The sequence below is a fragment of the Ovis canadensis genome, chromosome 24 (genome assembly GCF_042477335.2).
Source record: "Ovis canadensis isolate MfBH-ARS-UI-01 breed Bighorn chromosome 24, ARS-UI_OviCan_v2, whole genome shotgun sequence".
Taxonomy (NCBI): domain Eukaryota; kingdom Metazoa; phylum Chordata; class Mammalia; order Artiodactyla; family Bovidae; genus Ovis; species Ovis canadensis.
Window position 1 is genome coordinate 24,831,257 of NC_091268.1, and position 27,240 is coordinate 24,858,496.

General features: G+C 53.2%; 2 protein-coding genes and 1 long non-coding RNA gene across 18 annotated transcripts in view; 2 read left to right on the forward strand and 1 right to left on the reverse strand.

Annotated features, from left to right (window-relative positions):
* Positions 1–1,673: 1,673 nt before the first annotated feature.
* DEXI (Dexi homolog) lies at positions 1,674–18,569 on the reverse strand. Its single transcript, XM_069569947.1, has 3 exons — positions 18,240–18,569; positions 15,505–17,061; positions 1,674–2,328 (listed from the first exon to the last, which is right to left on the reverse strand). Exon 2 carries the CDS (start codon positions 15,939–15,941, stop codon positions 15,654–15,656), a length of 288 nt encoding a protein of 95 aa, XP_069426048.1. The 5' UTR covers positions 15,942–17,061; positions 18,240–18,569; the 3' UTR covers positions 1,674–2,328; positions 15,505–15,653.
* Positions 3,827–7,812, forward strand: LOC138428962 (uncharacterized). Its single transcript, XR_011252636.1, has 2 exons — positions 3,827–3,949; positions 7,203–7,812. It is a non-coding gene; the product is annotated as an uncharacterized lncRNA (long non-coding RNA).
* Positions 18,570–18,745: 176 nt separating the features above from the next.
* CLEC16A (C-type lectin domain containing 16A) overlaps positions 18,746–27,240 on the forward strand; it is a 235,284-nt gene continuing 226,789 nt past the window's right edge. For 10 of the 16 annotated variants that reach the window (XM_069569948.1, XM_069569951.1, XM_069569953.1 and 7 more), the window contains exon 1: positions 18,761–19,033. In XM_069569948.1, coding sequence (XP_069426049.1) covers positions 18,954–19,033 — 80 coding nt within the window. In that variant the 5' untranslated portion in view covers positions 18,761–18,953. Of the gene's footprint in view, positions 19,034–27,240 lie in introns of all 16 variants that reach the window. The other 6 variants (XM_069569954.1, XM_069569962.1, XM_069569956.1 and 3 more) reach the window with 3 other exon arrangements.

The window sequence follows — 27,240 nt, forward strand, 5'->3', positions numbered from 1 at the left end:
GAGGGTCAAGAGCGTCAGAGGGATTCCGATCCAGCTGTCTGGCTGAACGTCCTGGCAGAAAGGTGGTGCCTTCTGCCTTAGGGGAAGCCCTCTAAGAAGGAAGGCCCCCCAGGCCCTGGGGGCTAAGGGCATCCAGCCTTGTACTGGGGCATCACCCCTCACGGTGTCCCTGCATGTGTGGGCTTTGTGGACTCCACGAAACTCCAACGTGTGCAACCACAGGAAGACGGTCTCCTTCTGATCCAGGCATCTACAGCACCCCTCAATCAGGTGAGGTGGGCATGACCACCCCCACTGCTTTTGATCTGTTCACAGGTGACAGAATGAGATCAGAGGCTATAATTATTCATAGTGACGACTTTAAATGAGAGATGGGTGCATGCACGGGTGTTCAGTCGTGTCTGACTCCTTGTGACCCATGGACTGTAGCCCACCAGGCTCCTCTGTCCATGGGATATCCCAGGCAAGCATACTGGAGTGGGTTGACATTTCCTCCTCCAGGGGATCTTCCCAACCCAGGGATGAAACTCATGGATTGTGCGTCTTCTACATTGGCAGGCAGATTCTTCACCACTGTGCCACCTGGGAAGTCCTATTTATTTTTTAAGGCATTTAAATTGTATATATATGCTGTTGTTCAGTCGCTTAGTCATATCTCTTTTTTTAATGTCTGACTCTTTGCGATCCCGTGGACTGTAGCCTGCCAGGCTCTGTTGTCCATGGGATTTCCCAGGCAAGAATACTGGAGCGGGTTGCCATTTCCTTCTCCAGGGGATCTTCCAACCCAGAGGTCCAGCCCATGTCTCCTGCACTGGAAGCACAGTCTTGACCCCTGGGCTGCCGGGGAAGTCTTGTCCATGCACTTTTAAACACTTGCTTCTCCCCTTAGGCTTCTCCTCCAAAGAAACGTCTCCCTCCCTCCGCTCCTTTTTCTCAAAAGTCTTCTGTCCGCGCCTCTCTGCACCCTTTCTTAGAATCACCCGAAGGCCCTTCCTCTCCCACACCTCAGTCTCCTCACCTGTAGAATGGAGCTGACCAGCCACCCCTTGTTAAACACAGTGTGTACATGAAGGTACTCTGCAAAGCATCAGGTGTTCTGCAAACTGGACAGAATTGCTGCAAGTGGACCTGACTTCAGTCAGCCGTTTGCTCTCTCACCCGCTCACTCCCCTTATCTCTCGGGGAGGTCTACCAGGATCCAAGTGGTTGCTCAGTGGTAAGGAATTATGCAGGTTTGATTCCTGGATTGCAAAGATCCCTTGGAGAAGGAAATGGGATTTCCTGGAGTGTATTCTTGCCTGGGAAATACCATGGACAGAGGAGCCTGGTGTGCTATAGCTCATGGTGGTGCCGAGTTGGACACAACTTAACCACTAACAACCACCACCACACGCCCAACACAGGGGATCCCCACCTCCAGCTTCATTTTCAGCTAGGCCATCAGGCCTTTCCCACCACACCCGAGGTGGATCCTGGCTTGTCAGAGGCTTGTGGACGCCAGGAAGGGACCCAGGTGGGACTCCTACACCAGCCCAGCTTGGATAGACCCTCTAAGCCCCACTGGATCTCCAACTGTGGAGGTCCTGACTCTTCTCTTTTATCAGAGGTTCTGTGTAAGGACTCCTTTTCCAAATCTCAAAGGGGGGGGAAAAAAAAGGCAGGGCCCCCAGGGGTTGGAGTTGCATACATTTTTTAATTGAAAGAAGTTAGCCTCCTAAGTATTGCTTTTACAGGTTTATCGAAGTCAAGTATTCATACCACTCACATTTTCAAAAAATATTTCTGGCTGGAGGAGTGGCTGTCCCCACCCCTGGCACAATGTATCAGTTCTGGCAACTTGATGGCAAGCAAACAACTTGAAATGAATGAGTCCAAACCCCACCCTCAGCCCCCCAGGTGTTCTTTTCCTTCTGAGTCTCTCTCGGAAGCAAGTCGCTGCATCTAAGCCTGGACTCGGGACAGATCCCATCGGGCTTAGAGCTCCACTGGCCATCAAACAGAGCTGGGAGTCGCTTTCGTCTATGACGTGTCCTCTCTCTCCGAAGGTTAAGTGGGGTAAGCAGATGCAGCCGGGGGTGGAAAGCAGGGAGGCTGACTCTGGCTGGGTTCATGTAAACATCCACTGAGATGGCGGAAGGTCGGGAGCCAGGGCGAGGCTGTGTGCACGACGCCGCAGGCAGGCGAGGTCTCCGGGCACCCCTGCCTCACCCTCTGGGCGGGGGCACGTGCCTCCCGGACCTTGGCGTCCATTCTCAATCTCTCTGTCCCACCGTCCTGGGCCCGGACTGGAACCTCTCTGTTGGCACGGAGCTTTCGAGGGGAGCAGGCCTGGCAAGAGGGACAAAGCGGTGTTACTAGCACAGAAGCACTGACCTGACCCCATCCACCAAGAGGTTTGAACTTGGGGAACCACCAGGAACCTCGAGCTTAGGCTAGCGCTGCTGTCCTGTGATTTTTTTTTTTTCCTTTTCTGGACGTGGACCATTTTTAAAGTCCTTGTTGAATTTGTTACAATATTGCTTCTGTTTGATGCTTTGGTTTTTTTGGCCAGGAGGTATGTGGAGTCTTAGGGCTTCCCTGGTGGCTCAGAGGTAAAGAATCTGCCTGCAGTGCAAGAGATGCAGGAGAGGTGGGTTCGATCCCTGGGTCAGGAAGATCCCCTGGAGGAAGAAATGGCGATCCACTCCAGTACTCTTGCCTGGAAACCCTACGGACAGAGGAGCCTGGCAGGCTACAGACCATGGGGTCGCAAAGAGTTGGACAGGACTTAGCACAAAAGGTGGGGAACGTGGGCTCTTGGCTCCCTGACCAGGGATTGAGCCCGTACCCCCTACACTGGGAGAAGTCTTAACCACTGGACTGCCAGGGAAGTCCCCTATGATTTTTTATTAAAAAATTTTAATGAATGTGTCTGGTTTCTAAGCACCAGGCTGGGAAAGCAGCACAGTTTCACCAGGGAGAGGAAGGGCTGTCTCACTCCTGGCAGAAAATCCCCAGGAGGAGCACCTCGGAAGCTGAGGAAGGAGGAGGGTAGCTTGCTCAGGGTCGCCTGGGGTCAGCTGGCTGACATGAGCTCCAGGGAGTGGGCAGGGCTTGGCAGCAGCTCCCACCCTGCTGGGAAGATGCCTCGTCGCCTACGGGAAGGCTGTGGCCACAGCCAAGCTATTCAGCAGCCCCGCCAGGCCCGTCTTCCCAGGGCACAGCATCCTCCCCACCTGGCTCCCCGCGGGTCCTCGTTTCCTGCCCCCCTTTCTCTCTGGGTCCAGCTGTGCCTGCAGCATCTCACATTCCCATGCCCACCCCCCTTACAGCCCCCACGAGTCCTGCCCCAATTCTGAGTCTCACCACCTTTGATGCTGGCTCAGACTACTTCTGCAAACGTCATCAAGCATCACATAAAACTCAGACACCAGGAACTTCCCTGGTGGGGTTAATAAGAATTGACCTTCCAATGCAGGGGACATGGATTCAATCCCTGGTTGGGGAACCAAGATTCCACATGCCACGGGACAAGTAAACCCACACACGCTTTGGGCAATGAAGATCCTACATGCCCCAACTAAGATCTGATGCAGCCAAATTAAATATTAGGAAAATAATAACTTAAAAAATGTACACGTTAAACACACGTGTTGTTGTTCATCAAGAGTTATTGATATTTGGGGCAGGACAATTCTCTGACATGGCAGGTGGGTTGTTCTGGGGTGTACAGCAGCATCCTTGGTCCCAAAGGTGACAACAAAATGCTTGCTCACCCCATTTCCTAGGGCCACCCAAGGGGACAGAACTGCTTCCGCTGAGAACCATGAATTTCCCCACTTTATAGGTTAGGAAACAGAGGTTTAGACCTCTGTTTGAAGTTGGGACCTGCCTGAAGTTGCTTAACTGTGGGAGGCGAGGCTGGCACGGGGATAGTGATGAAGATGGAGACAGTTCGCCATCACAGCAGGTACCACCTCCTGAGCTTTCACTCTGCACCATGAGCCCTAGGCAGAGTGTGGGTGCTGCACCCAACTTCGTCCACTCGCCGTCCCGAGGCACCCTAACCTGGCAGCTTCCAGCTGCAGGGACCCGCCTCTTTGCCTGAGGCCTCTCTGCCTCCAGAGCCTGCTTGGGCTCCAGGCTGCAAGTGCAGGCAGCGCCAACATCTTTCCACAGCTGCCTTCCAACCAGTGAAGGCCAGAAAGCTGGGAATCAATACCCCATTCCCTGCGGGCTCAGGCAGTAAAGAATCTGCCTGCAATGCAGGAGACTCGGGTTCTATCCCTGGGCTGGGAAGATCTCCTGGAGAATGGAATGACACCACTCCAGTATTCTTGTCCGGGAAATCCCATGGACAGAGGCAGCTGGTGGGCTCCAGTCCATGGGGTCACAGAGGCAGATGTGACTGAAAGCCTGACACTTTCACCCTTCCAGCTCTTGTGTGGTGGCTGTAGCGATGCTGAGCCACTTTCTCCATTACACTGCTTCCCAGAGCTCCTGAGCAGGACTGAGCCCAGGGCCATGGAGGTGGCCTGCCACTCCACATTAGTTAATTCCTGGGCACAGCATGCGAAGTTGCTTCACTCGTGTCCAACTCTTTGAGGCCTTACAGACTGCTTCTGTCCATGGGATTCTCCAGGCAAGAATATTAGTGTGGGTTGCCATGCCCACCTTCAGGGGAATCTTCCCGACCCAGGAGATCTTATGTCTCTTGCATTGACAGGTGGGTTCTTTAGCACTAGTGTCACCTGCGAAGCCCCTGGACCACCTCCCAAATAAACAATGTGCACTGGAATTGTTTGCTCCTGGGTCAGCTCCTGGGGATTGCACACCTGAGATGGAGTATCACATGGGTCATTTCACTCAACACTCCTAACACCCCAGGAGTTAGGTTATTATGATTCCATTTTAAAGATGAAGACATTAAGGTTCAGATGGAGTAAGAAACTTGCTTAAGGATGCTCAGCTCTCCAGGACTTTTTCCACTGGAGATTTTAAACACTATATAATCTCACGCCTCATGTATGCCAGGGCCTGACCTGGGCACTGGGGACTGAGATGAGTGTAGTCTCTGCCTTTGAAACACATCTAGGAAGCAACTGCAGCCCAAGGTACCATGCTGACCCAGGACGAAGCACAGGGAATGGCTGGAGCCGAGTCTGGGGAAAGGTGTGTGTGAAGGACACGCCAGGTAGGGAGAGGACTGGTGACCAGGCCTCAGAACCTCCTGTAGTCTGGTTTGGGGTGGAAAGGGGTTGAAGGCTGGTCATGAGTGCACGTGTGCTAAGTTAAGTCAGCCGTGTCTGACTCTTTGCGACCCTATGGACCACAGCCCACTAGGCTCCTCTGTCCATGGGATTCTCCTGGCAAGAATACTGGAGTTGGCTGCCATGCCCTCCTCCAGGGGCTCTTCCCGACCCAGGGATCAAACCTGCATTTGCTGTGTCTCCTGCAACGGCAGGTGGGTCCTTTACCACGAGTGCCATCTGGGAAGCCCAGCCCTGGGAGAGACACGGAGAGGTTAGCAGGGGCCACATCAGGTCAGTTTCTTGTGTCCTTGGCAGATTCATCTCCTAGGGCTCAGCTAGGAACACATCCTTTCACTGCTCAAAAGACCATCCCTGGCTCCCACTGATGACCCAGGACCTGGCAGGCCAGAGGGGAAGCCGGCGCTGCAACCAGCGTGTCGGAGAGCTCCATCCTCCAGAAAAGTGTTCACGAGTTCCCCTCCCATCCCACCAGGAGCCCACCTTCTGCAGACCTCCCTCCCCCATGGGGACTCTGGGGTGCCCTGTGGTGGTCAGCGTGGAGCTCCCCAGACCTCTGGCATCCAGGAAAGCAGACTGTTCATTCCAATTCAGCATTACCAGGGCTCCCTGCACACTCTCCAAGGCAGGGGACTGAACTGGAGCCCATTTCAGATTTGGGCGGAAGGGCTGTTAGAGAACATGGGACCCCCACTTGGAACAGGGCCTCACTCCCCTCCCGATGCTCATGACTGCAAACAACCTGAGTCCCAGGCGGGCGTCAGTCTGGCTAGTGTGACTCTGTCACACGCGCTAACTTCCGGAAGGAACAGGCTCAGGCGCCAGCTCCCGCTAGAATTCACCAACGCCCTCTGTTCTCATTGTTCATCTGCAGGGTCACCTTCTTTTTATGGAGAATGATGCCAGTCTTCCCTTTCTGATAGTAATACCATAAAGATCCTCTCTTTCCACCATGTTAATTTCACTTTAAAAAGAGAGCCTCTGGTTTGAAGATAGTAACTGCATAACCCCAGGGGCTCAGATGGTAAAGAATCTGCCTGCAGTGCAAAAGATCTGGGTTCCATCCCCGGATCAGGAAGATCCCCTGGAGGAGGGCATGGCTACCCACTCCAGTATTCTTGTCTGGAGAATCCTGTGGACAGAGGAGCCAGTGGGCTATAGTCCATGGGGTCGCGAAGAGTCGGACGTGACTGAATGACTAACACTTGTGTATGTTTAACTTGTGTTAACTGCATAAATAACAGTTCAGATAACAGTTCAGGCAGTGAGCAAATATGGCAAAAATTGCTGATGGTATCATAAGAGGTTTGGGAGACCCTGACCTGAATTGGTCACTCCAGAGAATGAAGGGGCCCAGAGAGGGCAGTGACCTGTCCTAAGCCACACAGCGCACTGAGGACAGAGGTGTGGCCCCAGGCCTCTACTGGTGGGAGGATGTCCTGGCTCCCCTCATCTGTGCCACACACTGCTGCTGTTAGAGACCAACCTCCTCGCTTCTCTGACTTGCAAGTCTGGTCTCACAGCAAACCAGCTGACAGATTCTCAAGCACTTGTGCTCACCTTGTACTATCTGCTGCAACTCATGGCTTAGCTCATTCATTCCTCCGAACAACCCCAGGAGGTGGAGCCAAGGAGGGCCATCATCCCTGAATTTCAGATGGGGCTCAGAGAGGTTAAGTTAACCAAGCGAGGTCACACAGCTCACAAATGGCAGAGCCAGGATTTGAAGCTCTGTAGTCTAACCCCATCGTCTCTCTCAGTTCCTCTTGGCACCTAGTTCATTTCTTTCCTCTGGCATCAGAAGCCCCAGGCTGAGAACATTCTGAGGCGGCAGCTTAGAGAGTCTAGGCAGTGGGTTCTCCCACCTCCTGACATCCTTGAAGCATGACCGACAAGTCATCAGCTATTGGCTCTGGGTGTTTTCTCTTTCTGAAACTGTACCTTTCCTTCCAGGCCACTCCCCAGAGCTGGACAGAAGGAATGGCTGGCTGGCTGGTTTGTCATCAGAATGATAGTTGGGCACTTAATTCATCTTAAGAAGCAATGTCTCAGTCTGGCTATCTGTGGGGAAACGCTTTGAGATCTGTCTTAAAGGTGATGGTGGGACGATGCTCTGAACTTGTTGGAAGAGGATTCTTTGTGCAGTTGGGCTGTCTCACTCTCCTGCTCCTCTGAGATAGCCCAGGTGAGGTCTGGAATCGGCCGGTCTCGAGTCCTTCAGGCTCTGCCCCTTCCTGGCTGTGTGACCTCAGGCAAGTCACCTAACCTCTCTGGGCTTGTGTCCCCATTTGAAACAAACTGCTAGCTGTTTGTTACAAGGATTACATGAAATTGTGTTGCTGGAATGCCTGCAATACCCAGCACACACGGCCCCTCCCCTCCATGTCCCCACCTGTTCTCAGCTAGAAAACACAGGCTGGGAATGGGGGTCTCCTTGGTGCAGGGGGTCTTCTAAAGGGTAACCCTTCCGTCCTCCAAAAGACCCTGTCTGCTGGGCACCCACTGCCCATTCCTCGTTCTCCACATATGCACCAGCCAATTAAAGCCATAAAGACAGACGCCAGCGGGTATGACTTGCCCAGGTTCTTCACTGCCATCTCAGCACCAGGCTGCACACAGGAAGGCCTCTGCCGTGTCTGGTGGATGAGTGCGTGGCTGGAAGCGGGAGGGCGAAGGAGACTTCGCCTGTCTGCCTGGGTCTAGGCTCCTGGGGGAGGGAAGCCAGGGTCCTGGCCCTTCTCCAGAGTGTCTGGATGCTGGTTTCTGAGTCGGCGGTTGCCACCCCTCAAGCACGGGTTCTGTGGTGATTCCTCATCAGGAGCACCTCCAGCTGGCCTGCGCCCCAGGCTCCATGAGGCCTTCTGAGTCCTTCCACAGCCAAGAACCACCTGAACTACTGGCCTGTTTCTCCCCGGCAAATTCCACAATTTTAAAAGCAATCTTTATGTCACTATCGCGAATGAAAAAAAATAAGACCATCTGTCATAAGCAGAAAGCAACAGATAAATGCTGAAAGTGAAACCATTAATTCTAGCCAGACACTCCCAGCACTGCAAAAAGGGAGCCTGGGCTGGGTTCCTCTGCTCCAAAGTGCAAAGCAGCAAGTGCCCAAGAGGGGGCAGGGCATCCACAGCCGGCCTGCACTAGGCTTCGGCATGCTCACTGCCTCCCAGGGACGCCTGCTGCCGAGGCCTCACTGGGAGCACTGAGAGTGTGGCCAGGAGGCGCCACGCGGCCCCCTCACAGTGGGGTGTCTGGGGCGAGTCCCTGAACCTCCCCAAGCCTCAGTTTTCCGCCCTGTCTAATGGAGCTAATGAGCCCTGCCCCACCTGTTTCATGGGGTGACACTCAGGGGAAACTGGAAATAGTTATTTACAACCACCGAGCCAAGGCCCCTGGCAGGAAGGACTCCCAGGAATGGAGCTTGCCCCCTCAGGGGGTGACTGACTCTGGAACCAGGTCCCAGTCACCCCCAGGCTTGAGGCAGGGGCTGCCAGCTACGAGGATACCAGCATCACCTGGCTCCCTGGGCACCAGTTACCACCACACTTGGACTGCTTCAGAGGTTGCCCAACAGACATGCCCTCCTTGGCAACTGGCCCCCACACAGAGGAAAGGGGCCCGAGAACGGGGAAGCCTTCTTGGGCCGACCTGCTCTGGGTCTGACACACCATCACCACCGATGGCATCACTGATCAAGAATCAACTACAGGACCATCCCCATCTCACCCAACATGCAAGAGCACTTTAACTGCTTTCACGGCTCAGTCGTGTCTGACTCCCGGATACCCACTGGACTGTAGCCTGCCAGGTTCCTCTGTCCATGGGATTTTCTGGGCCAGGATACTGGAGTGGGTTACCATCTCCTCCTCTAGGGGATCTTCCCGACCCAGGGATTGAACCCTCATCTCTTGCATTTCCTGCACTGGCAGGTAGACTTGAGCCCTTCAACAGGGACCACTATCTTCCCCATTTTACAGAGAAGGAAACTGAGGCTTGGGGAGGTGAAGGCCCTAGTCCAGCTGGGACTTAAACCCAAATCTGACTACAAAGCCTCTAAGCACCAGTCTTAGGGGGTCCACCAAGATGGCCTGGGATAAACCTGAGAGACACCCAGGGAGCCAGTGACTTTTGGTTCTTGGCCAATCCTTATGGATTACCTGAAGGAGAAAGCTCCACTTTGATGCTAGAGTATATCACATGACAGTTGGTAACTTGACTTTTTGACAAAGAGCTGGGGGCCCTGTGCCTTTAGCGGGCTTTAGTATTTGTCCAGAAGTTAATGACTTTGGCACTTAGTATTTTTATCCATGCCAAGTGATGCTGGTTTTCTCTTTTCAGTGACATAAACAGTCTTTTAAAAATAAATTCACATGAAAAAGACAGATTTTTAAGAAATTAAGCACTAGAACAAACATACTTCTTCATAAACTATAAAGGGAGGAACAGGAACTCTGCAGCAGAGAGAGGTGGCAGGCAAGACCTTAACCAAGTGGTCAGAGCTAACATCTTCAGTAATGAGGCTGACAGACACCACGTGTCTCCTGATACAATGTACTCAGGACACATGCTCGCTTCCCTGTGGTATTCCTGCCGAAAAGTACACCATCTGAAGCTAAACTCAGGAGTCAACATCAGGCAACCCCAACTGAGACAGTCTACAAAATACCAGACTTGCATGCTTCAAAATGTCAGCGTCACGAAAGACACAGACCGAGGGAGTGTTCAGACTAAAGACGGCTTAAGACATGACGGGGGATGACAAGGGCAACCTGGGATTGGCTCCTGGGCCTCGACTCCCTTCCCACCCTCCTTTTTCACTGTGAAAGGACACTATTGGCACAACTGGTGAAATCTGAACAGTCACAGCTCAGACTGGTCCTAAGAGTGTTATCAACATTAAATGTGTTGATTTTGACAGTGGTACTGTGATGATTTAAGTAAAAGCCCTCATTCTAAGGATATACACACTGAGATATTTAGGAGTAAACGAACATAATATCTGCAATCTGTTTTCAAAAATGGTTCAAAAAATATACATACATGTACACATGTATATACACATATACGGAAGCATGTATATATACACACATGCCATGTCCAGAGTAGCATCTGTACACATGAACAAGCATGGCAAATATGAATGCATGCACTTGTGAATTTGGGTGAAGTATATATGGGAATTCTTTGCAACTTGTGTAATTATTATTTCAAAATAAAGTTAAAAAAAGCAACTCAGACCAAGGACCAAGAGAACATCTGAGGCAGGCCTGGCAGAGCCACAGAGGGGAGCTGGGAGCACCCCTGCACCCTCCCTCAGAGCTGGGTCGGGGGCTTGGCTGTCTTGCTAGCTTTGTACCCCTGGTCCCTCATCCCCCCTTTCCAGGCCTCAGTTTCTTTCTCTGAGACATGGACATGGGGGATGTGGCTGACTGTCCTTTTTATTGTGGTCTTGGTTTCCCAAAAGTGAACTATGCTTTCAGAAGTCCCAGGAAGGGAGGATGGCACATAAACCAGGAATTCCAAGGCTCGAGCTGACAGGAGCCCCTCAATTCTGGGTTCAGGGAACAGAGGCAAGGGCTGTGAGGGTTTCCCTTGGATGAAATCTCCAGTTTGCACAACTCAGGCATGAGGGAATGGGGCCCCCGGCACCTCAGCTGTCTCGAGACACATGCAGGGGTCTTCACCTGTCCAGTGGGGCAGACAGCACACTTCCCAGGGGGCCTCAGGGCAGCAGAGAGCTGGAGGCAGCAGGGCCTGGGGGCGCACCCGTCTTCCCACGTCACCACCACTTGTCTCCCTCCCACCTGGCTCCCCTGTCTGCCCTGACCCCTCCCCGGAGCTCCACCGCAGCCTCTCCCACCATCTGAACCTATCGTGTGCATCCCCAAGGGAGGTTTGGGTTTCCGAGCAGGGAAGCCAGATGCCCAGCCTGAGTGTTCTGCTGAAGGCACAGGCCACAGACTGCCACCAAGAGACCAGGGCAGGCGGGTCAGGAAGGAGCTGTGGCACCAGTCAGAACACTGATATCTGGGAAACCCTGGGATAAGCAGACCTAGTCCACCTACCCTTAGCTCCCAACCTGGCCTCCCCCAGGCTATGCTGACTCGGGCAGCAACGCTGAGCGCTGGCAGGCAGAGGCTGCTTTCATCAGGAACCAGGACAAATCAATCCGACAAAGCTGCCTCCACACAGGAACCGCTGGGACGTGAGGACTCTCCCCAGCGCCTGGGCCAGCTGCAGTGGCCCTCTCTCCCAAAAAGGAGTGCCTGGTCCCCAGCCCCACTCCTGGGCAACGAAGAATACTCGAGGAAAACCACAGCCACAGCTCTCCAGATCAGGTGGCCTTAGAGACCACGGGGCGACGGAAAAGGTCTCTTGAGGGTCCCAGACCAGCCAGGCAGAGGGGGAAGTCTGTCCTGGTGGTCCAGACCCAGACCCACCCAGCACTCAGGCAGCCAGACCTCTCTTGCTCATGAAAGAAGAGAAAGTGAAAGTTGCTCAGTCGTGTCCAGCTCTTTGCTACTCCATGGACTACACAGTCCATGGAATTCTCTAGGCCAGAATACTGGAATGGGTTGCCGTTCCCTTCTCCAGGGGATCTTCCCAACCCAGGGATGGAATCCAGGTCTCCGGCATTGCAGGCGGGTTTTTTACCAGCTGAGTCACAAGAGAAGACCGTGCTCATCGTGGGATATAAATATGCATACTTGAGGGTACGTGCAGGTTTTTACATTCACAAGGGCCTGAGTGTACAATAACAGTCGTTAATTTTCATGTGTCACACACACAGAGGAAGGTCTAAGAGCTTTACATCTATCTCATTCAATCCTCAGAACGAAGTAGATTATGATCCCTGCTTTGCAGAAGAGGAATCTGACACCTGGGGAGGTACTGTAGCATGCCCAAGGTCACAACTAGGATTGGTATTTGAACCTAGGTCAACTTGAGTCTGGGCACTTTGCGACCCCATGGACTGTAGCCCACCAGGCTCCGGGTCCATGGGATTTCCCAGACAAGAATACTGGAGTGGGTTGCCACTTCCTCCTCCAGGGGATCTTCCCAAACCCAGGGATCAAACCTGAGTATCCTGCACTGGCAGGTGGATTCTTTACCACTGAGCCACCTGGGGAAGCCTAATACTGCCTCCTTAAATAGGTGCTCAACAAGCATTTGAGAAACTGAGTCATGTGGAAAAAAAGAGAGGGAGCAAAAATGAGTGCACCCTTCATCCTGAGGTCACCCTAGTCCCCCATGCCTGGCGAGCCCACACCTTTGGTCAGTGTTTCCTGGACTGGCCTGTGTGCAACAGGAGACCGTCTACCTGAGAAAGAGCGAGAAGGAGCAAGATTTGACTACTGGTGTTCTGCTTATGAAAGGGGCCAGGAGAGGAGGTGCAGTCAGATCATCTTTCATCCTTCCCACAGGCTTTTCTTGCTACTAGCCACCCCTCCCCAACTGGATTCTGGGCTTCTTGTCTTTGGGACCTAGGCCACCGTGGCTTGGCTCTGGGACTGAGCAAGGAGGCACGCGGTGCCTGGTTCCCACCATTTCTCCAGGCACCAGTATTTCCCACAGCCCCAGGCCTCCCCACCTGCTGGAGTCAGGCCCTGTCACTTGGAAAGCTTTGCAAGGGTGTCCTTGAGATACATTTCCTGGTGTTTCTGCTCAAACAGTGTTGGCTGCAAAGTATGCTGAAGCATTTGGGCTTCGCTTTTTGGTCCAGAGAGTGCCAATGTTTTCATTTGGAACGGGAAGTGTTGCAGTTGATGTGGTGAAGAGATAAAATAAGACATTCATCACCAAGTCGCACTAACTGTAAGTCAAAGGCTTAGTTGGGGGCAGGGACTCATCTTGGGATCTCTAGGGCTTGGCAGGAGAGCGTGTGCGCATGCGTGCTCGGCGCTTCAGTCGTGTCCGACTCTTCGCGATCCCATGGACTGTAGTCCACTAGGCTCCTCTATCCATGGGATTTTCCAGACAAAGATACTGGAGTGGGGTGCCATTTCCTCCTCCAGGGGATCTTAGCCACCTGGCGATTGAACGTGTGAGAGCAGGCAGGGCTAACATTTGTTGAATGACCCAATGAGTGAATACGCAAAGGGCCTAGAACCAGGCATGGTATATCATTGACACTCAGTACAGGTTCTGAGTGGATCCCATAGGTTCTACCTCCAAAAGGGATTCTTGCTCTGTTTATGTTTCTCTATCTTCACCAACTTTGCCTCTTCCAAGCCTCCATCACCTCTGGCCTGAGCAACTATCCAGTTCCTAACTGGCTTCCCAATTTCCACACTTGCCCTTATGGCTCATCCTGCCCACAATCACCAGTTATCTCTGCAAAATGTGGACCAGAACTGTGTCTTTCCCTGCCTAAAACCTTCTTCCCATTGCTTGTGGCTGTGGCCTCCCGGGTCCTGAATGATTTGGCCCCATCCACCCCACTAACCTCTCCTGGGGCTGTTCTGTCACACTAGCCTCCTTGCAGTTGTTGGAAGAACCAGCTCTCTCCCACCTCATGACCTTGGCACTAGTGGGTCCCTAGGCCTGGACTGCTTTTCTCCAGATCATCACGTGTGGCTCCTTCCATCAATTTAGGGCTCAAAGGTGTCACCTCTTCGGAGAGGCCTTCTTTGAACCCCCTGTCTGAAGCAGCCCATCTCCCAGTCTTGTTTCACTTATCCAGGCATTTAACTGAGCAATTACTAGATGCCAGGAGCTGTTCTAAGCGAGGAAATAGTAGTGAACGCAAGAGAGGATGTCACGCCTTTCTACTGTAGCTCTCAAAAATCTCACTGTCTTGTTGGGAACCTGCTTGTCTTTCTCACCAAGTGCCAAGAGGCCTGGGTCTGAGTCTGTCTTGTTCACTGTGTTCACCCAAGCACACTGGGTACTGGGTAAACATCTGCTCAAGAAAAGAACAAATCGATGGATGGATGGCAGGCTGGCCGCCCAACTGGATAGGTATGCAGGGAAGCCGACACACGCTCCACCGGGCACTTGGCTCTTGCTAAGGTCTCCCTGAGCTCAAATGAAGCTTTCTTTGAAGAAATCTGTCAGCCCCCCAGGTTGACACTGCTAGTATGTCCTGCCCACTGCTAGTGTGTCCTGCATCACCCTCTGACTATGGTCATCTAGGCTAAGACAGGCAAGAGGAAGGGGTAAATGCAGCATGCTTAGGGTGAGCGGCATTAATGCCCGTTTTCCAAAAGGAGCCCCTGCCCACCACCTCAGTGTCCCCTGCCACTGCCACTCAGGACAGTGCCTAGCACATCCAGCTGAAGGGCTCAGCTGAGAAATTCCTGCACGTCCCTTGAACCCTCACCAGAGACTCTCTCATCTAAGCCTGCTGCCTCTCTTCCCGGCTGTGACTTTGGCCACGTCTTCCTCCTTGCTGAATCTTCATTTCCCTCCCACCAACACACAAGGTGGGGCTGGACACAGCTTTCTGGTGGCAGCCCAGAGGCAGGGCTTTAACACCTCAGTGCAAGGATCCTGTAGTTCCTTCTCCTGCTGGTCCCCAAGCCCCTTGAGTTTGCCTTGCAAACACAGCAGGCAAAGCCACCGCAGCACCAAGCCCCAGCTGGCCTCCTCTGTGAAAGCAGCCTGCGAAACTGGCAGCCCCTGCAGATTCAAGCTGCGGAACTGATGAGCTGGGGCGCCCTGAAACCTGACTCCAAAACGGGAGCCTAGCCAACGCCAAAGGAAGTACAGGGTCTTTGCTGAAGGAGGTTTCTCCTCTCACAGCGACAGCCAGGAACCCTTGCTCTAAGTCCCCACCCAGTTCTCCAAGGGGCCATAGGACAAAGGTGATCAGTGCCTGGCTTCCTCCCTCTTTTAACACTGCAAGTCTTCATCCTTCCAGGACTAGCGGGAATCTCCTAAAAGGCAAGGTCACCATCGATGCAGGCTAAGGATGGGGGGTGGGGTGGGGGTGGGGCGTTGACAGGCCTGCTTCAAATGGACTTGGGTGCAAAAGCTTTCTCCCTAAGCTGTGAAGTTGCTACTATGGGTAACCAAGAAGCCACTTGCGTCCTGTGTCCCTTCCCTTCTTCAACAGCTGTCACCTTCGCTAGGGGAAGCTTTCCAGCCCTAACTAAGGGCCTAAGAAAAATCCAGCCGTTCCTGACATCCAAACAGACCTGGACTGAGAAATCAGAGGCCTGGGGGAGGGGTGTGTGTCCGGCTTGGGCTGCCTCCCTCTTCCTCGCCAGCGCCCCAGCCCGCCCTCATCCTGCGCAGAGAGGGCACTTACAGGCCTCGGAGGCCGGAGCGAGCCTCGTCCTGGGGGTCCCATCCCTGGCCAGGTGGTGCCCTCAATCAACAGCAGCTGCATGACCTGGGCCCCGGTCCGGGCCGACGGTTGCGGGTCGTGGGGAGAGCGGCGGGGGAAGGCAGCCGAGCCTACTCCAAGTAACCATCGAAGACGTCGAGCTCCGAGTCGGCGTCGTAGAGGCCTGAGCCGGGGTCGGAGAGCACGCCGAGGTCCACGAGCGCCTGGTCCATGTCCTCGGGCAGGAAGACGAGGCCCACGTTGAGGACGATGTACTCCATGAGGAAGGCGTAGTACAGGATCAGCACGTTGACGAAGAACAGGCCCACGTAGAACATAGAGGGCAGGAGCGGCGGCGGCACGGAGGGGACCAGGGGGCCCAGAGCGTCCAGGTGGGCCGCTACCCGGGCGCCGGGCATGCAGCGGGCGGCGAGGGCGGCGGGCGGCGGCCCGGCGATCCCGGCGAGCTCAGCCGCTGCGGCGCCCGGGCGGCCGGCGCGGGGGCAGCTCAGCCATCCAGGGGCTCCCCGGGGCTGGCCCAGGCGGCCCTGGGCCCCGGCGGCGTGCCCTCAAGAGATGTGCGTCGGTCCCTGCGGACGCGCCCCGGCCCCTGAGAGGTGCCAGGCGGGTCACCCCACCCGCAGAGGAGGCCACACCGCACTGTCGACCCTTCCAGCGGTCAGGCTGGGCCCCCCCACCCCCTCCTCGAAGTGGCCGGCGGCTGCCCCGGGCTCCTCTGATGCTCCCGGCTTCCGCTCACTGGCCCTCGAGGCGCCAGCGGGGACTCTCCCCACCGCGACTCAGCGTCAAGGGCCAGTCCCGGCGACGGTCTCCCCAGCCGCTCCCGGCCGTTCCTTGATCCCGACCGGCACCCGCGAAGGCGCAGCGCCCATAGCTGCAGCCGCCGCGTAGCCCTCCAGGTCCCGTTCCGAGCACCGCCTCCGGAGCAGCCCCGCGCTCATTGGCTCGCCGCCCCCATCCCCGCGCTCATTGGCTCGCCGCCCCCTCTCCGCCCTCATTGGCTCGTGGCCCCCCCGGGCTCATTGGCTCGTCGCCTCCCCATTCCCTGCGCTCATTGGCTCGCTCGACGCCTGTGCTCATTGGCCCGAGACTTCCGGGGGAGGATACTCTATCGCCTACCCTCCAGGCGCCGGCTTCTGAGTCGCTTTCACGATTCCCGACTCTGGGAAGATCTCGAATCCGATTCGCTCTGCGGTTCCGCGACAGAGTAGGGGGAGGGGAAAGACTCAGAACACGGTTACAACGGAGAGGTATCCTAAGGCTACAAAAGCTGAAGATTTGAAATCTTGAGCTTCATCAGCACCCTGCTGGACTTGAGTATTGGCGCCACGCCTTTTTGGGACTCAGTTTACCTGTTGAAAAAGGAGGCAGGTCGGGGGCGCTGGACCTCACCAGTGAAAATTTTGGCCTTTCCGAAAGTGGCAGTTTTCCACGGTGGGGAAGATCAATCGGCGCCCCGTCTCTGCAGATTCTGGCTGCTGGAAGATCCACCCCTCGGCGGGGCGGGACGGGGGGAATCTGCATAATAAAATTAAGGGACAGCTGAGTAAAGACACTTCCCGGCAGGTCAGACCTGCAGTCTTCTTGTTTTTATGTTGCTTCTTGTTTTTATGTTGTAAAACGTGTTTTACAGCAATAATAACGAACGTGGTTAAACATTCAAACAACCAAGAAGTTCACAGAATAGTGAGTCTCTTCCGCTCGCTGATTCCCCTCCTCAGGGGCACCCCTTGTACATCCTTCAGGAGACTGACTGACCTTGCCCAAAGTGCCTCCCAAAGCGGTTTCCACCAGACTTTTAAATCTCAGGCCTCCCTGATCTGGGTGCTTTACATGCATTGATTAATTGGAACCAGCTGGGGAAGTGCAGTATGTTACCCATTTTTACAGACTAGGAAACTGAGGCCCAGAGAAACAAAAGGACCCTGGAAGCTGCTGGGCCTGTGTATGTTTCGAGGCTAGAACTTGCCCTTTTTTCTCTATGGCTCTCTCATGCCCCTTTAAATGAATTATAGAGCAAACCATTAATCCTCCAACTGCTGAAGGTGAAACAAACCATTCATTCATTCATTCATTCACTCTGATATCTGTTGAACACCTATTATGTGGCAAACCTTGTGCTAGGTATTGGGGAGAACATTGGCCCTTAGCCCAATTCCGTCCTGAGCACAGTTAATGGGACACAGTAGACCTTAAATAACTGAGGTGTAGAAAAGGGTGAATGGTGAACAGGGCCTCCGTGGAATTTCCCACTTCCAACCCAGGAGAGAAATTTAGATACATCTTCTGGCCTGGTGTAAGAAATTGGGTGTTTCCTTATTTTTTAAAATGTGGATGTTTTGGAAATGGCATGGATTGGGGGTGAAGACCAGAGAAATCCACTGAAAGTACAGGACGTTCAGTTTTGGTACACTGTTGCTCGAAGGCCTTTCAATATTTACTTTTTAACTCAAGTAGAAAAAAAGACTGAAGGACAAACCAGGCTGTTACCGGTTTGGTGCAGTTTCGTTTCTTGGGGCATAAAATTAAGGGCGCCTGGGTTTGAATCCTGGGTCTGCCACGTACTAATTATATGATCTTGGGTAAGTTAACCCCACTGTGATTCAATTTCCTCTCGGGTAAAAAGGGGATAATAAAGGTACTCATCTCATTGGGTTGTTGTGAGAATTAAATAACAATACGTGTAAAGAGCTTACGGCAGTGGCACACAGCATAGGCCAAGGAACAGCTATTCTTATTCTTATCATAAAGGTGAAAGTGAAAGTGAAGTTGCTCAGTTGTGTCCGACTCTTTGCGACCCCATGGATTGTAGCCTACCAGGCTCCTCCCTCCATGGGATTCTCCAGGCAAGAGTACTGGAGTGAGTTGCCATTTCCTTCTCCAGGGGATTTTGCCGACCCAGGGATCGAACCCGGGTTTCCCTCATTCCAGGCAGACGCTTTAACCTCTGAGCCACCAGGGAAGCCTACCACAAAGGTAATAATTGCTAATATCGTGGTAACTTTCATTCACCCATCTTCACAGATACATTTCTCCGGGCTCCTCCCACCCTTAAGATACTGCGGACTCCCCTCCTCTCGTCCCGCCTCTCTTCCAAGGCCGCGGGCCAGCGGTTGCGTGATGCACGTCGGGCTTTGTAGTTCCTTCGTAGAGTCCCGTCCGCGGGGGCCTCGCGAGCGAACTGCATCTCCCAGCATTCCTCGCGGCGGGCGGCCGTAAAGCGCGGCGGTCGAACGGCCGGTTCCGGCTAAATGTCAGTGCGGGGCTGTGGGCCAGGGAGGAAGGTGGTTGGCGGTGTCTCCACCACCCGCGCCGCTGCCTCCTCTGCTTGTGCCGCCGCCACGGGCGCCCGGCCGACCGGCCGCTCGGGCATGAGACCGTGAGGCGAGCGACTGGCCGGGACCGCCGAGATGTTTGGCCGCTCGCGGAGCTGGGTGGGCGGGGGCCATGGCAAGTCTTCGCGCAACATCCACTCCCTGGACCACCTCAAGTGAGTGTATTGGGGCAGAATGGGGAGGCCGCGGGGCGGGAGCTGGGGTTGCGGGCGCGTAGACCCTGGCCGGGGGCGCTGGGAAGTGTGAAAGCGGAGGCGGAGGGCCGAGGGAGGCGCTCGGGGAAGGCTGTGAGCTGCTTAAGAGCTGAGGCTCTGGACATAGGGCGCCCAGCTTCGAACCCCGACCTCGTAGCTCCCCTCTTATGTGACCTTGGGCAAGTCGCTCCGCTTCTCAGAGTTCTCGGTATTACAGATGCAGATTTCCGTTTACGGATGCCGACCTCGTTCTCGCCGGGGCTGGACGATGGGCACCAAGCTTCCCCGGGGCGATATTTCTTAGACTGGACCGCTTAAGGGGTCAGAGGTCTGGATCCTGGAGCCAGACAGATGTGGGTTTGAATTTAAGTGCGTGAATTTAGGCCTCAGTTTCTTCAGTTGTAAAATGACTATAGTGACAGCACCTGCTTTCTACTATTGTTTTGAGGGTGGGCTTAGAGAATGTACATAAAGGTGGAAGCTTCTACCAGTGCTCAGTAAAGGACAAAAATTTTTTTTTAAAAAATCCTAACTAGTTTCTTAGGGGAGTATAAAGAGTCAGAAGTAGAGCTCAGGGGGAGGGAGGTGGCAAGGTGGTTCTGGGAAGCAAGAGTACACAGAGTGGCTGCATTCAGATCCTGATTTCATGATTGAATGCCTGTGTGACCTTGGCCAAATTGCTTCACCTCTCTGAGACTCTGATTCCTCATCTGCAAATAGGAATGGTGAACATTGTGCAAAGATTCTGTAATGTTGTGTGTGTAAAGAGATTGAGCCAGCATCTCTTATACAGTAGGCAGCTAATAATGGTAGCTGTGTTGATCAGTGGGGCAAGCCCTTCCCAGGCATCCCTACCTAAAGTGCTTCCCTTGCCCCAATTCCTTTCTGTTAGATCTTTCTCTTGATTTCATTCATTTGATTCATCTCCACAACCTGCAACTATCCTTTGTGTTTTTACTACTTTTGTGTCTGTTACTAAGCTGGTATTTCCAGGAGGGCTTGTTTTGCTCACAAGCTGTATTCCCAACATCTAGCTCTGTGCCTGGCACCCAATAGCATCTTGACGGATGCTTAAAGAAAGAGAAAAATGAATGAATGGGGAGAGGTGCAGAGCAGACAGGCAGAGATTAGGATTTTTTGAGGTTGGGGGAGAGGGTTAATGGAAAATAGGGGTTTCCCTGGTGGCTCAGATGGTAAACAATCTGCTTGCAATGCAGGAGACCCAGGTTTGACCCCTGGGTGGGGAAGATACCCTGGAGAAGGAAATGGCAACCCACTTCAGTGGGTTGGGGAATCCTTCTCGCCTGGGGAATCCCCATGGACAGAGGAGCCTGGCGGGCTACAGTCCATGGGGTCGCAAAGAGTCGGACACGACTGAGCACGCGTGCACAAGTGATGCCGTAATTCTCAGCTGTGCCTTTCTAGCAGAGAGCAGGCACTTAATAAATATTTGTAGGTCTCAAAGAGGGAGTCAGGAGGAGTCATTACGTAGCGAGGAATGGTTTTGCGGGGTTGGGATGAAAGAGGGCATGGGGAGGAGAGAGGCCTAGGACAAAGACAGGGCTGTGTAGGGAGGCAGGAATCTTAGATGGGAGGGCAGCTGGACGGGAAAGGGAGAGGCTTAAGGATTTCAGGAATTTAGGGGCTGGGTGGGTGAGGCTGAGAAGGGGTGGCGGGTTATCTAAAGGAGGCTGGGCGTGCTGCCAGCACCAGGTGCCTGCGGGCTCTCACCTAACTCTGCCCAACTTGAGCCCTTTCAAATTACTTTGGTGATTATTAAATGCATGTTCAGTGCCAGGTGCTTGTTAAGGACTTCCTGTGTGTTATTTCCTTTAGTTCTCACAAGTCTTATGAGTTGTTGGAAGTATTATTGTTTCCATTTTCTAGAGTGGAAACTAAGGTCCGAAGATGTTAAGTCACTTACCCAAGGTGACGACAGCCGAAAAGCGTCAAAGCCAGGATTTGACTTCAGGGTTTGCACTCATTATGCTGTCTTTTTGAGTAAAAATCCTAAAAATCAGTTTGGGAAGACTTTCAACCTGGCTGAGTCTCACTGCCCAATGGGGCATCTTGGCCGTCTGGCCAGCCAGGGAATGATAAAGGGATTCAGGTTCCTTTGAAGTATCCCGGGAACTGCCCAGGTTCATTGTTTAGGTCACAGCGCCTGTGGGGTGCTTTTTGGAAACCTGAGTTGCCTGCCCTGGATCGGGCAGATCAGCTTAATCCATATTATAGCCTGAAGAACCTGCCAATCTGTGTATTGGAGGGGGGCTTAGAAGATCCAAAAATGACCTGGGAAAGAATGCTGTAAACAGCTGTAAACGGTGCCATAAACAGCACTTAGGCACAGAACATCCCATTTCCCGAGGGAGCTCTCAAGCTGGTGGGGAAGACAGAGAGCCACTGACTGTGGTGTGACAAGTGCGGGGATTGCTGTGGGTTCAGGGCTCTGGGGGAACCCTTCTTGGGTGCTCTCTGGGGGAGGCAGCCAGAGCAGAGTGGTCAGGGACAAGCAGGAGCCCCACGTGGAGCTGCAGGATATGGGAGGGGGGCCCTGGGGTATCTGGAGTGTGGAGGTGGGGCTGCAGTTACGGGACACAAGGCTGGAGGCAGAACAAGGCTTCATCTGATACACAGGGTGACGAGCCATCCCGGGTGCCTGGGACTGAGGGGTTTCCCAGGACGTGGCGCTTTCTGTGCTAAAGCCGGGAAAGTCCTCGGCAACCAGTACGAATCGGTCACTCCACCAGTGACAGGTGGCAGTTCCTAATGCACTCTTGCCCTGACCTGGGGCAGTGTGGGTGGAGAGATTGAATTGAATTAAGGACAGTTTGGGGAGGGGGCACACAAAGTGTCTGGGAACACGCTTCCTTTTTTTAATGTTTATTTCTGGCTGTGCGGGGTCTTCACCGCTGCACGGGCTTTTCTCTCGCTGCGGCGACTGGGGGCTGCTCTCTAGTTGTGGCGCACGGGCGTCTCATTGCGGCGGCCTCTCTTCTCCTGGAGCACGGGCTCTGGGGTGCCGGCTCAGTAGCTTCAGGCTCCAGGGCACGCAGGCTTCAGTAGTTGTGGCACACGGGCTTGGTAGTTGCGGCTTGAGGGCTCTGGAATCCAGGCTCAGTAGCTGTGGTGCAGGAGCTTAGTTGCCCCGTGGCAGGTGGGATCTTCCCCGGCAGATTCTTAGCCACTGTGCCACCAGGGAAGCCCTCCCCTGCCCCCTTTTTAAAATAGGCTTTACTTTTAAGAGAAGTTTGAAATGTACAGAACAATTTAGAAGACAGTACAGAGACCTGGAAACCTTTTCTGAACCACATTATTCATAACATTCCTAGCTTTCAAACTGGAGATGAATTTTTCTTGTAAGGTAGGGTTTTACTTCTGGTAATTAGTGGAAAGCTGTGTACTGTGGTCTTTGTCTACTGAATGGAGTTAGTGGTTTAGTTGAGGCAGATTGAAATAGTAAGAGGTGGTTTGCTGCACATCATGGGTGGTTTATCAGCCAGACCAATGGCAATCCAGACCAATGGCAAGGACAAGCAGAACCTTGGCTGATGGAGTTGCCTGATCGATACTGAAGCATCCCCTTCACTAGGGACTGCAAGTCCACAAATGGCTGGAACTTTCTTGTTGTTGGGTTGGGTCGTTGCCTTAATTCTGATCTCCTTTGGGTGTGGGTGAGTATTCTTGGTTGCAAGTGATGGAAGCCCCGCTGGAATCACCTTCAGCCCCAGATGGATCTGATTGACTCTTGCCACTGGACACACTGTCCTAGCAAAGCTGTGGCTGAGTCTGGGTGTTCAGACGACGTTGTCAGTATATGCTTCTTCCCACGTCTCGTCTCTGCTTTCTTCTCGGTTGGTGTCATTCTCAGAATGCTCCATTACATCCAATCAGCTTAGCAACCCCTGCGAAAAAGCAACCTTCTTTTCTTAATGCTGCCGGCAGGAGTCTGGAAGTGAGTATCATTGCACCGACCTGGGGTCTCGTGCCTGTCCGTGAGTCAGTCACTGTGGCGGGGGCATGGGGTGCTCTACTATGCCCTTCCCTGGAGTCAGGGTGGCATTAGCTCCTTCCAGGCTAGTGGGCAGAGAATGAGAAAGGGATGGTTCGGCACCGAAAAGTGAAGAAGAGGAATGGACCCCCAGAAGGCAGACGTTCACCTGCTCTTGGTATGTTCAACTTTTGCCTAAGATCATGCTGATTTTTTTCAGAGCTCAGGGCACATTATGTCCAGATTCATTTTTTCAGAATATCATACTCATCGTATCACCCTTTGAGGCACCCGTTGTGTCAGGTCTAAAGTTCCTCCAGGCCTTCTAAGTGCTCCAGGCTCCCTGCCCACCTGTCCAGCTTGGGAGCGTAGACGGAGACCCTCTAACCCCAGCTGGCGAGCCAGGAGCATCCTTGGTAGGTAGACAGCAGTTTTCGTGGAGATGTGAAGGATGAGCGGTTGTTCCAGGTAGTCGGGGGCTGGAAGGGGGGACGCCTCAGGCAGAGGACGCAGCGTCTGGGAAGCCTGCAGGGGGGAGGCAGGCTGTTAGGTGAGGGGAGCAGTCAGGGCAAGAGGGGGTAGAGGACCCGAGTGCAGAGCTGTGGGACGGGAGAGGCCACAGAGCCCAGGTCCTGCTGAGGAATCCAGACACCAGGCTGAGAGCAAGCGGGGAGCCACGTGCTCTGGTCTGGCCTGAGTTTGGAAGCTGAGCTGGAGGGGTGCCCCCTCAGGACTCCTGCTGTCTCCTATTGACAGTGAGGGTAGCACCGCCATAACCCAGGGATGTTTCTCGGGCCTTTTCACACTGACGGCCCTTCTCTCACTCACTCTTACACACCCCTCACCTGTCTGCACCTGTGCTCTCTCCGATGCCTGTCTGTTGGTAGGACTCTGCGCTAGTACTGCCACGCCCTGGGTTCACTCCCTGATCACACTCACAGTGAGCCACGTGGCGCAACCGTGAAAAAAGGAACCCCCACAGATCTCACTAATTCTTCCATAAAAATCGCTCTGGCAACTTCAGCCGACAAGACGTTCCCGCCCTCTCTGACTTCTCCTGCTCTCTCCTCCGCTGTCCCACTCAACACAACATCGTGTGAGCTTCTCATCGCCAAAGGTTCGACCAGCTGAGGTGCTCTGGGCGCTTCAGGCTGGATCTCAGATCTCAGCTGTGAGTCAGATCCCCAGCACGGCTGGCTGGGGTTCCTCAGGCATATCCTTTCACGGTCTGAAATGATCTTGAATTGTGTGTGTTTGTTTCTCCCAGATTTGACTGTGAGCCTCATGAGGACAGAGACCCGGGCGGCTTGTTCCCCAGGGAATTATCGGATGCCAGCATAGGGCCTGGCACACAGTAAAAGATCAACAGGGGTTTGTCATAGGACATACAAAAGAGGCAAGTGCTGGCCTGCCTTTTCTTGTTTTTTTTTAAAAAAATTAATTAATTAATTAATTTTAATTGGAGGCTAATTACTTTACAGTATTGTGGTGGTTTTACCATACATTGGTGGCCTTCCCTGGTGGCTCAGAGGATAAAGCATCTGCCTGCAATGAAGGAGACCTGGGTTCGATCCCTGGGTTGGGAAGATCCCCTGGAGAAGGAAATGGCAACCCACTCCAGTATTCTTGCCTGGAGAATCCCATGGACAGAGGAGCCTGGCGGGCTACAGTCCACTGGGTCGCAAAGAGTTGGACACAACTGAGTGACTGAACTGAACTGATGGCAGTTCTATTTCCAGTTTTTTAGGGAATCTGCACACTGTTCTCCATAGTGGCTGTACTAGTTTGCATTCTCACCAACAGCGTAAGAGTGTTTCCTTTTCTCCACACCCTCTCCAGCATTTATTGTTTGTAGACTTTTTGATAGCAGCCATTCTGACTAGCCTGAGATGGCACCTCATTGTGGTTTTGATTTGCATTTCTCTGATAATGAGTGATGTTGAGCATCTTTTCATGTGTGTGTTAGCTATCTGTATGTCTTCTTTGGAGAAATGTCTGTTTAGTTCTTTGGCCTGTTTTTTTGGGTTGTTTATTTTTCTGGTATTGAGTTGCATGAGCTGCTTCTATATTTTTGAGATTAATTCTTTGCCAGTTGCTTCATTTGCTATTATTTTCTCCCATTCTGAAGGCTGTCTTTTTGCCTTGCTTATAGTATCCTTTGTTGTGCAAAAGCTTTTAAGTTTAATTAGGTCCCGTTTGTTTATTTTTGCTTTTATCTCCATTACTCTGTGGCCTGCCTTTTCTTAACAACAGTTTGCTCTTGCCTGTTTGGGCACAGGGCCTGGGCTGGAGCTGTGACTTTTTCTAGGGCTGAAATGCTCCCCGGCATCTCAGACCCGGCCTCACTCGCTGGCCCAGTTTGACATCTTTCAGAGGTGATTCACTGGGAGAGGCACCGCCTGTGACACCTTCTCCTAATCTTCTAGCCTGCGTCCACCCTGCCTGGAGCTGCTTCTTGTCCTGCTGGCCAGAGGGCTGGATGCTGACCAAGTGGAGGTTTTCAGGACACAGAATGGGACCCTCTGGGAAGTGTCTGCCCTGGTGCTGAGGAGGCCAAACAGCCCCAGGCTCCATGTCCCCTGACCCCAGACATTGTTTTCTGGGGGCTGGGGTGTGTTTTGGGGAAGTAGATTCCTAGCCCCGCCCAGGCCCTGTCCTTCCTCTCACGGTAACTGACACGTAAGTGCATGGTGCTTGTTCAGTTGCTAAGTCACGTCTGACTCTTTGTCACCCCATGGACTGCAGCATGCCGAGATCCTCTGTGCTCCTCTTTCTCCTGGAGTTTGCTCAAATTCATGTCCATTGAGTTGGTGATGCTGTCTAGCCATCTCATCCTCTGTCACCCCCTTCTCCTTTTGCCTTCAGTCTTTCCCAGCATCAGGGTCTTTTCCAATGAGTTGGCTTTTCAAACCAGGTGGCCAAAGTATTGGAGCTTCAACTTCAGCATCAGTCCTTCCATTGAATATTCAAGGTTGATTTCCTTTAGGATCAACTGGTCTGATTTCCTTGCAGTGCATGATACAAGTCATAAAACTTGTATGAGCTTCAGCTTAGTATGTCTGCCCCTGATGTGGATATAATTACTGTTCACTGTGATGGTGTAACTTGGAGAATAAGTGAGTCTCTTGAGGAGGCAGGGTCCGTGGAGGAGGGATCTGTCTCCTGTCAGAGTCCTTGGGGACGAGCCCGGCGTGTGGCGTGCACGCTGGTAACAGGCTGCTGTGTTTCTGTCTCCAGGCATTTCCAACTCCAGCTTGTCTCTCAGAGTAGACTTGGCTCCTGTGCGAAAGTTTGAAATTGAGATTCTACATTTCTGCAGAATGTCCGCTGGAGACATGATAATGCTGGCTGTTTTCCAGAGAAGCGGCGTAAGGGTCCATGATAAGGACTTACCTTAAGATCAGATGCATGTGGCCATGCCTTTTTGGTTTGTTGTGTGCGTCTTGGGTGCTAGGCGTTCACCACTTCATGGACGTGCTTGACTAATAAAAGCTTTTGAGTCGTTTGCATCTTCTGCGTTACGATGGTTATAAGCGTGGGGTCACGGCCTGGGCGCCCTGGCCCTGTGTCAGGACTCCGGGTGGATCCTGGGCCCCAGGGCATCAGCCCGGAAGGATTGTTGTGCGGGTTTATGAGTGAGCTCATCTGAGGCCCTCGGAATGGAGACCTGGCAATAGGAGGCTGTGACTGTCTTTTTGATGATGGTGGTTAAAATGGACACACACAGAGTCTGAGAGAAACTGTTGTTGTCGTAACAGTTGTTATCATTGTAAGAGAACAGTCTGCCACTCTGTCCTTAGAAACTGGTCAACACAGAACAGCAGCCTTGCAGGTGGAGATGTGGTGATGTCATGACGCTGTGGTTCATTTCTGAGGCTCAGCATGAGAGTGGCTGCTGTGTGTCCTTTCAGTGGTGTGCTATGTAGCCACTACTGATGCTTGTGGACAGTTACCAGTGACAGAGACGTTTTTATTTTGGTCGGAGGCAGGAAGGAAGATGGGCATGGTAGCAGACATCCAGCATGAGCTCAAGTATCTCATGGACAGAGGAGCCTGGCAGGGGCTATATAGTGCATAGGGTCGCAAAGAGTCGGACACGAGCGAAGAGGCTCAGCACACACGCACACGAGCTCAAGAGTGTAGATTCCGTAGCAAAGAAGAAGACCCAAGGAGATAC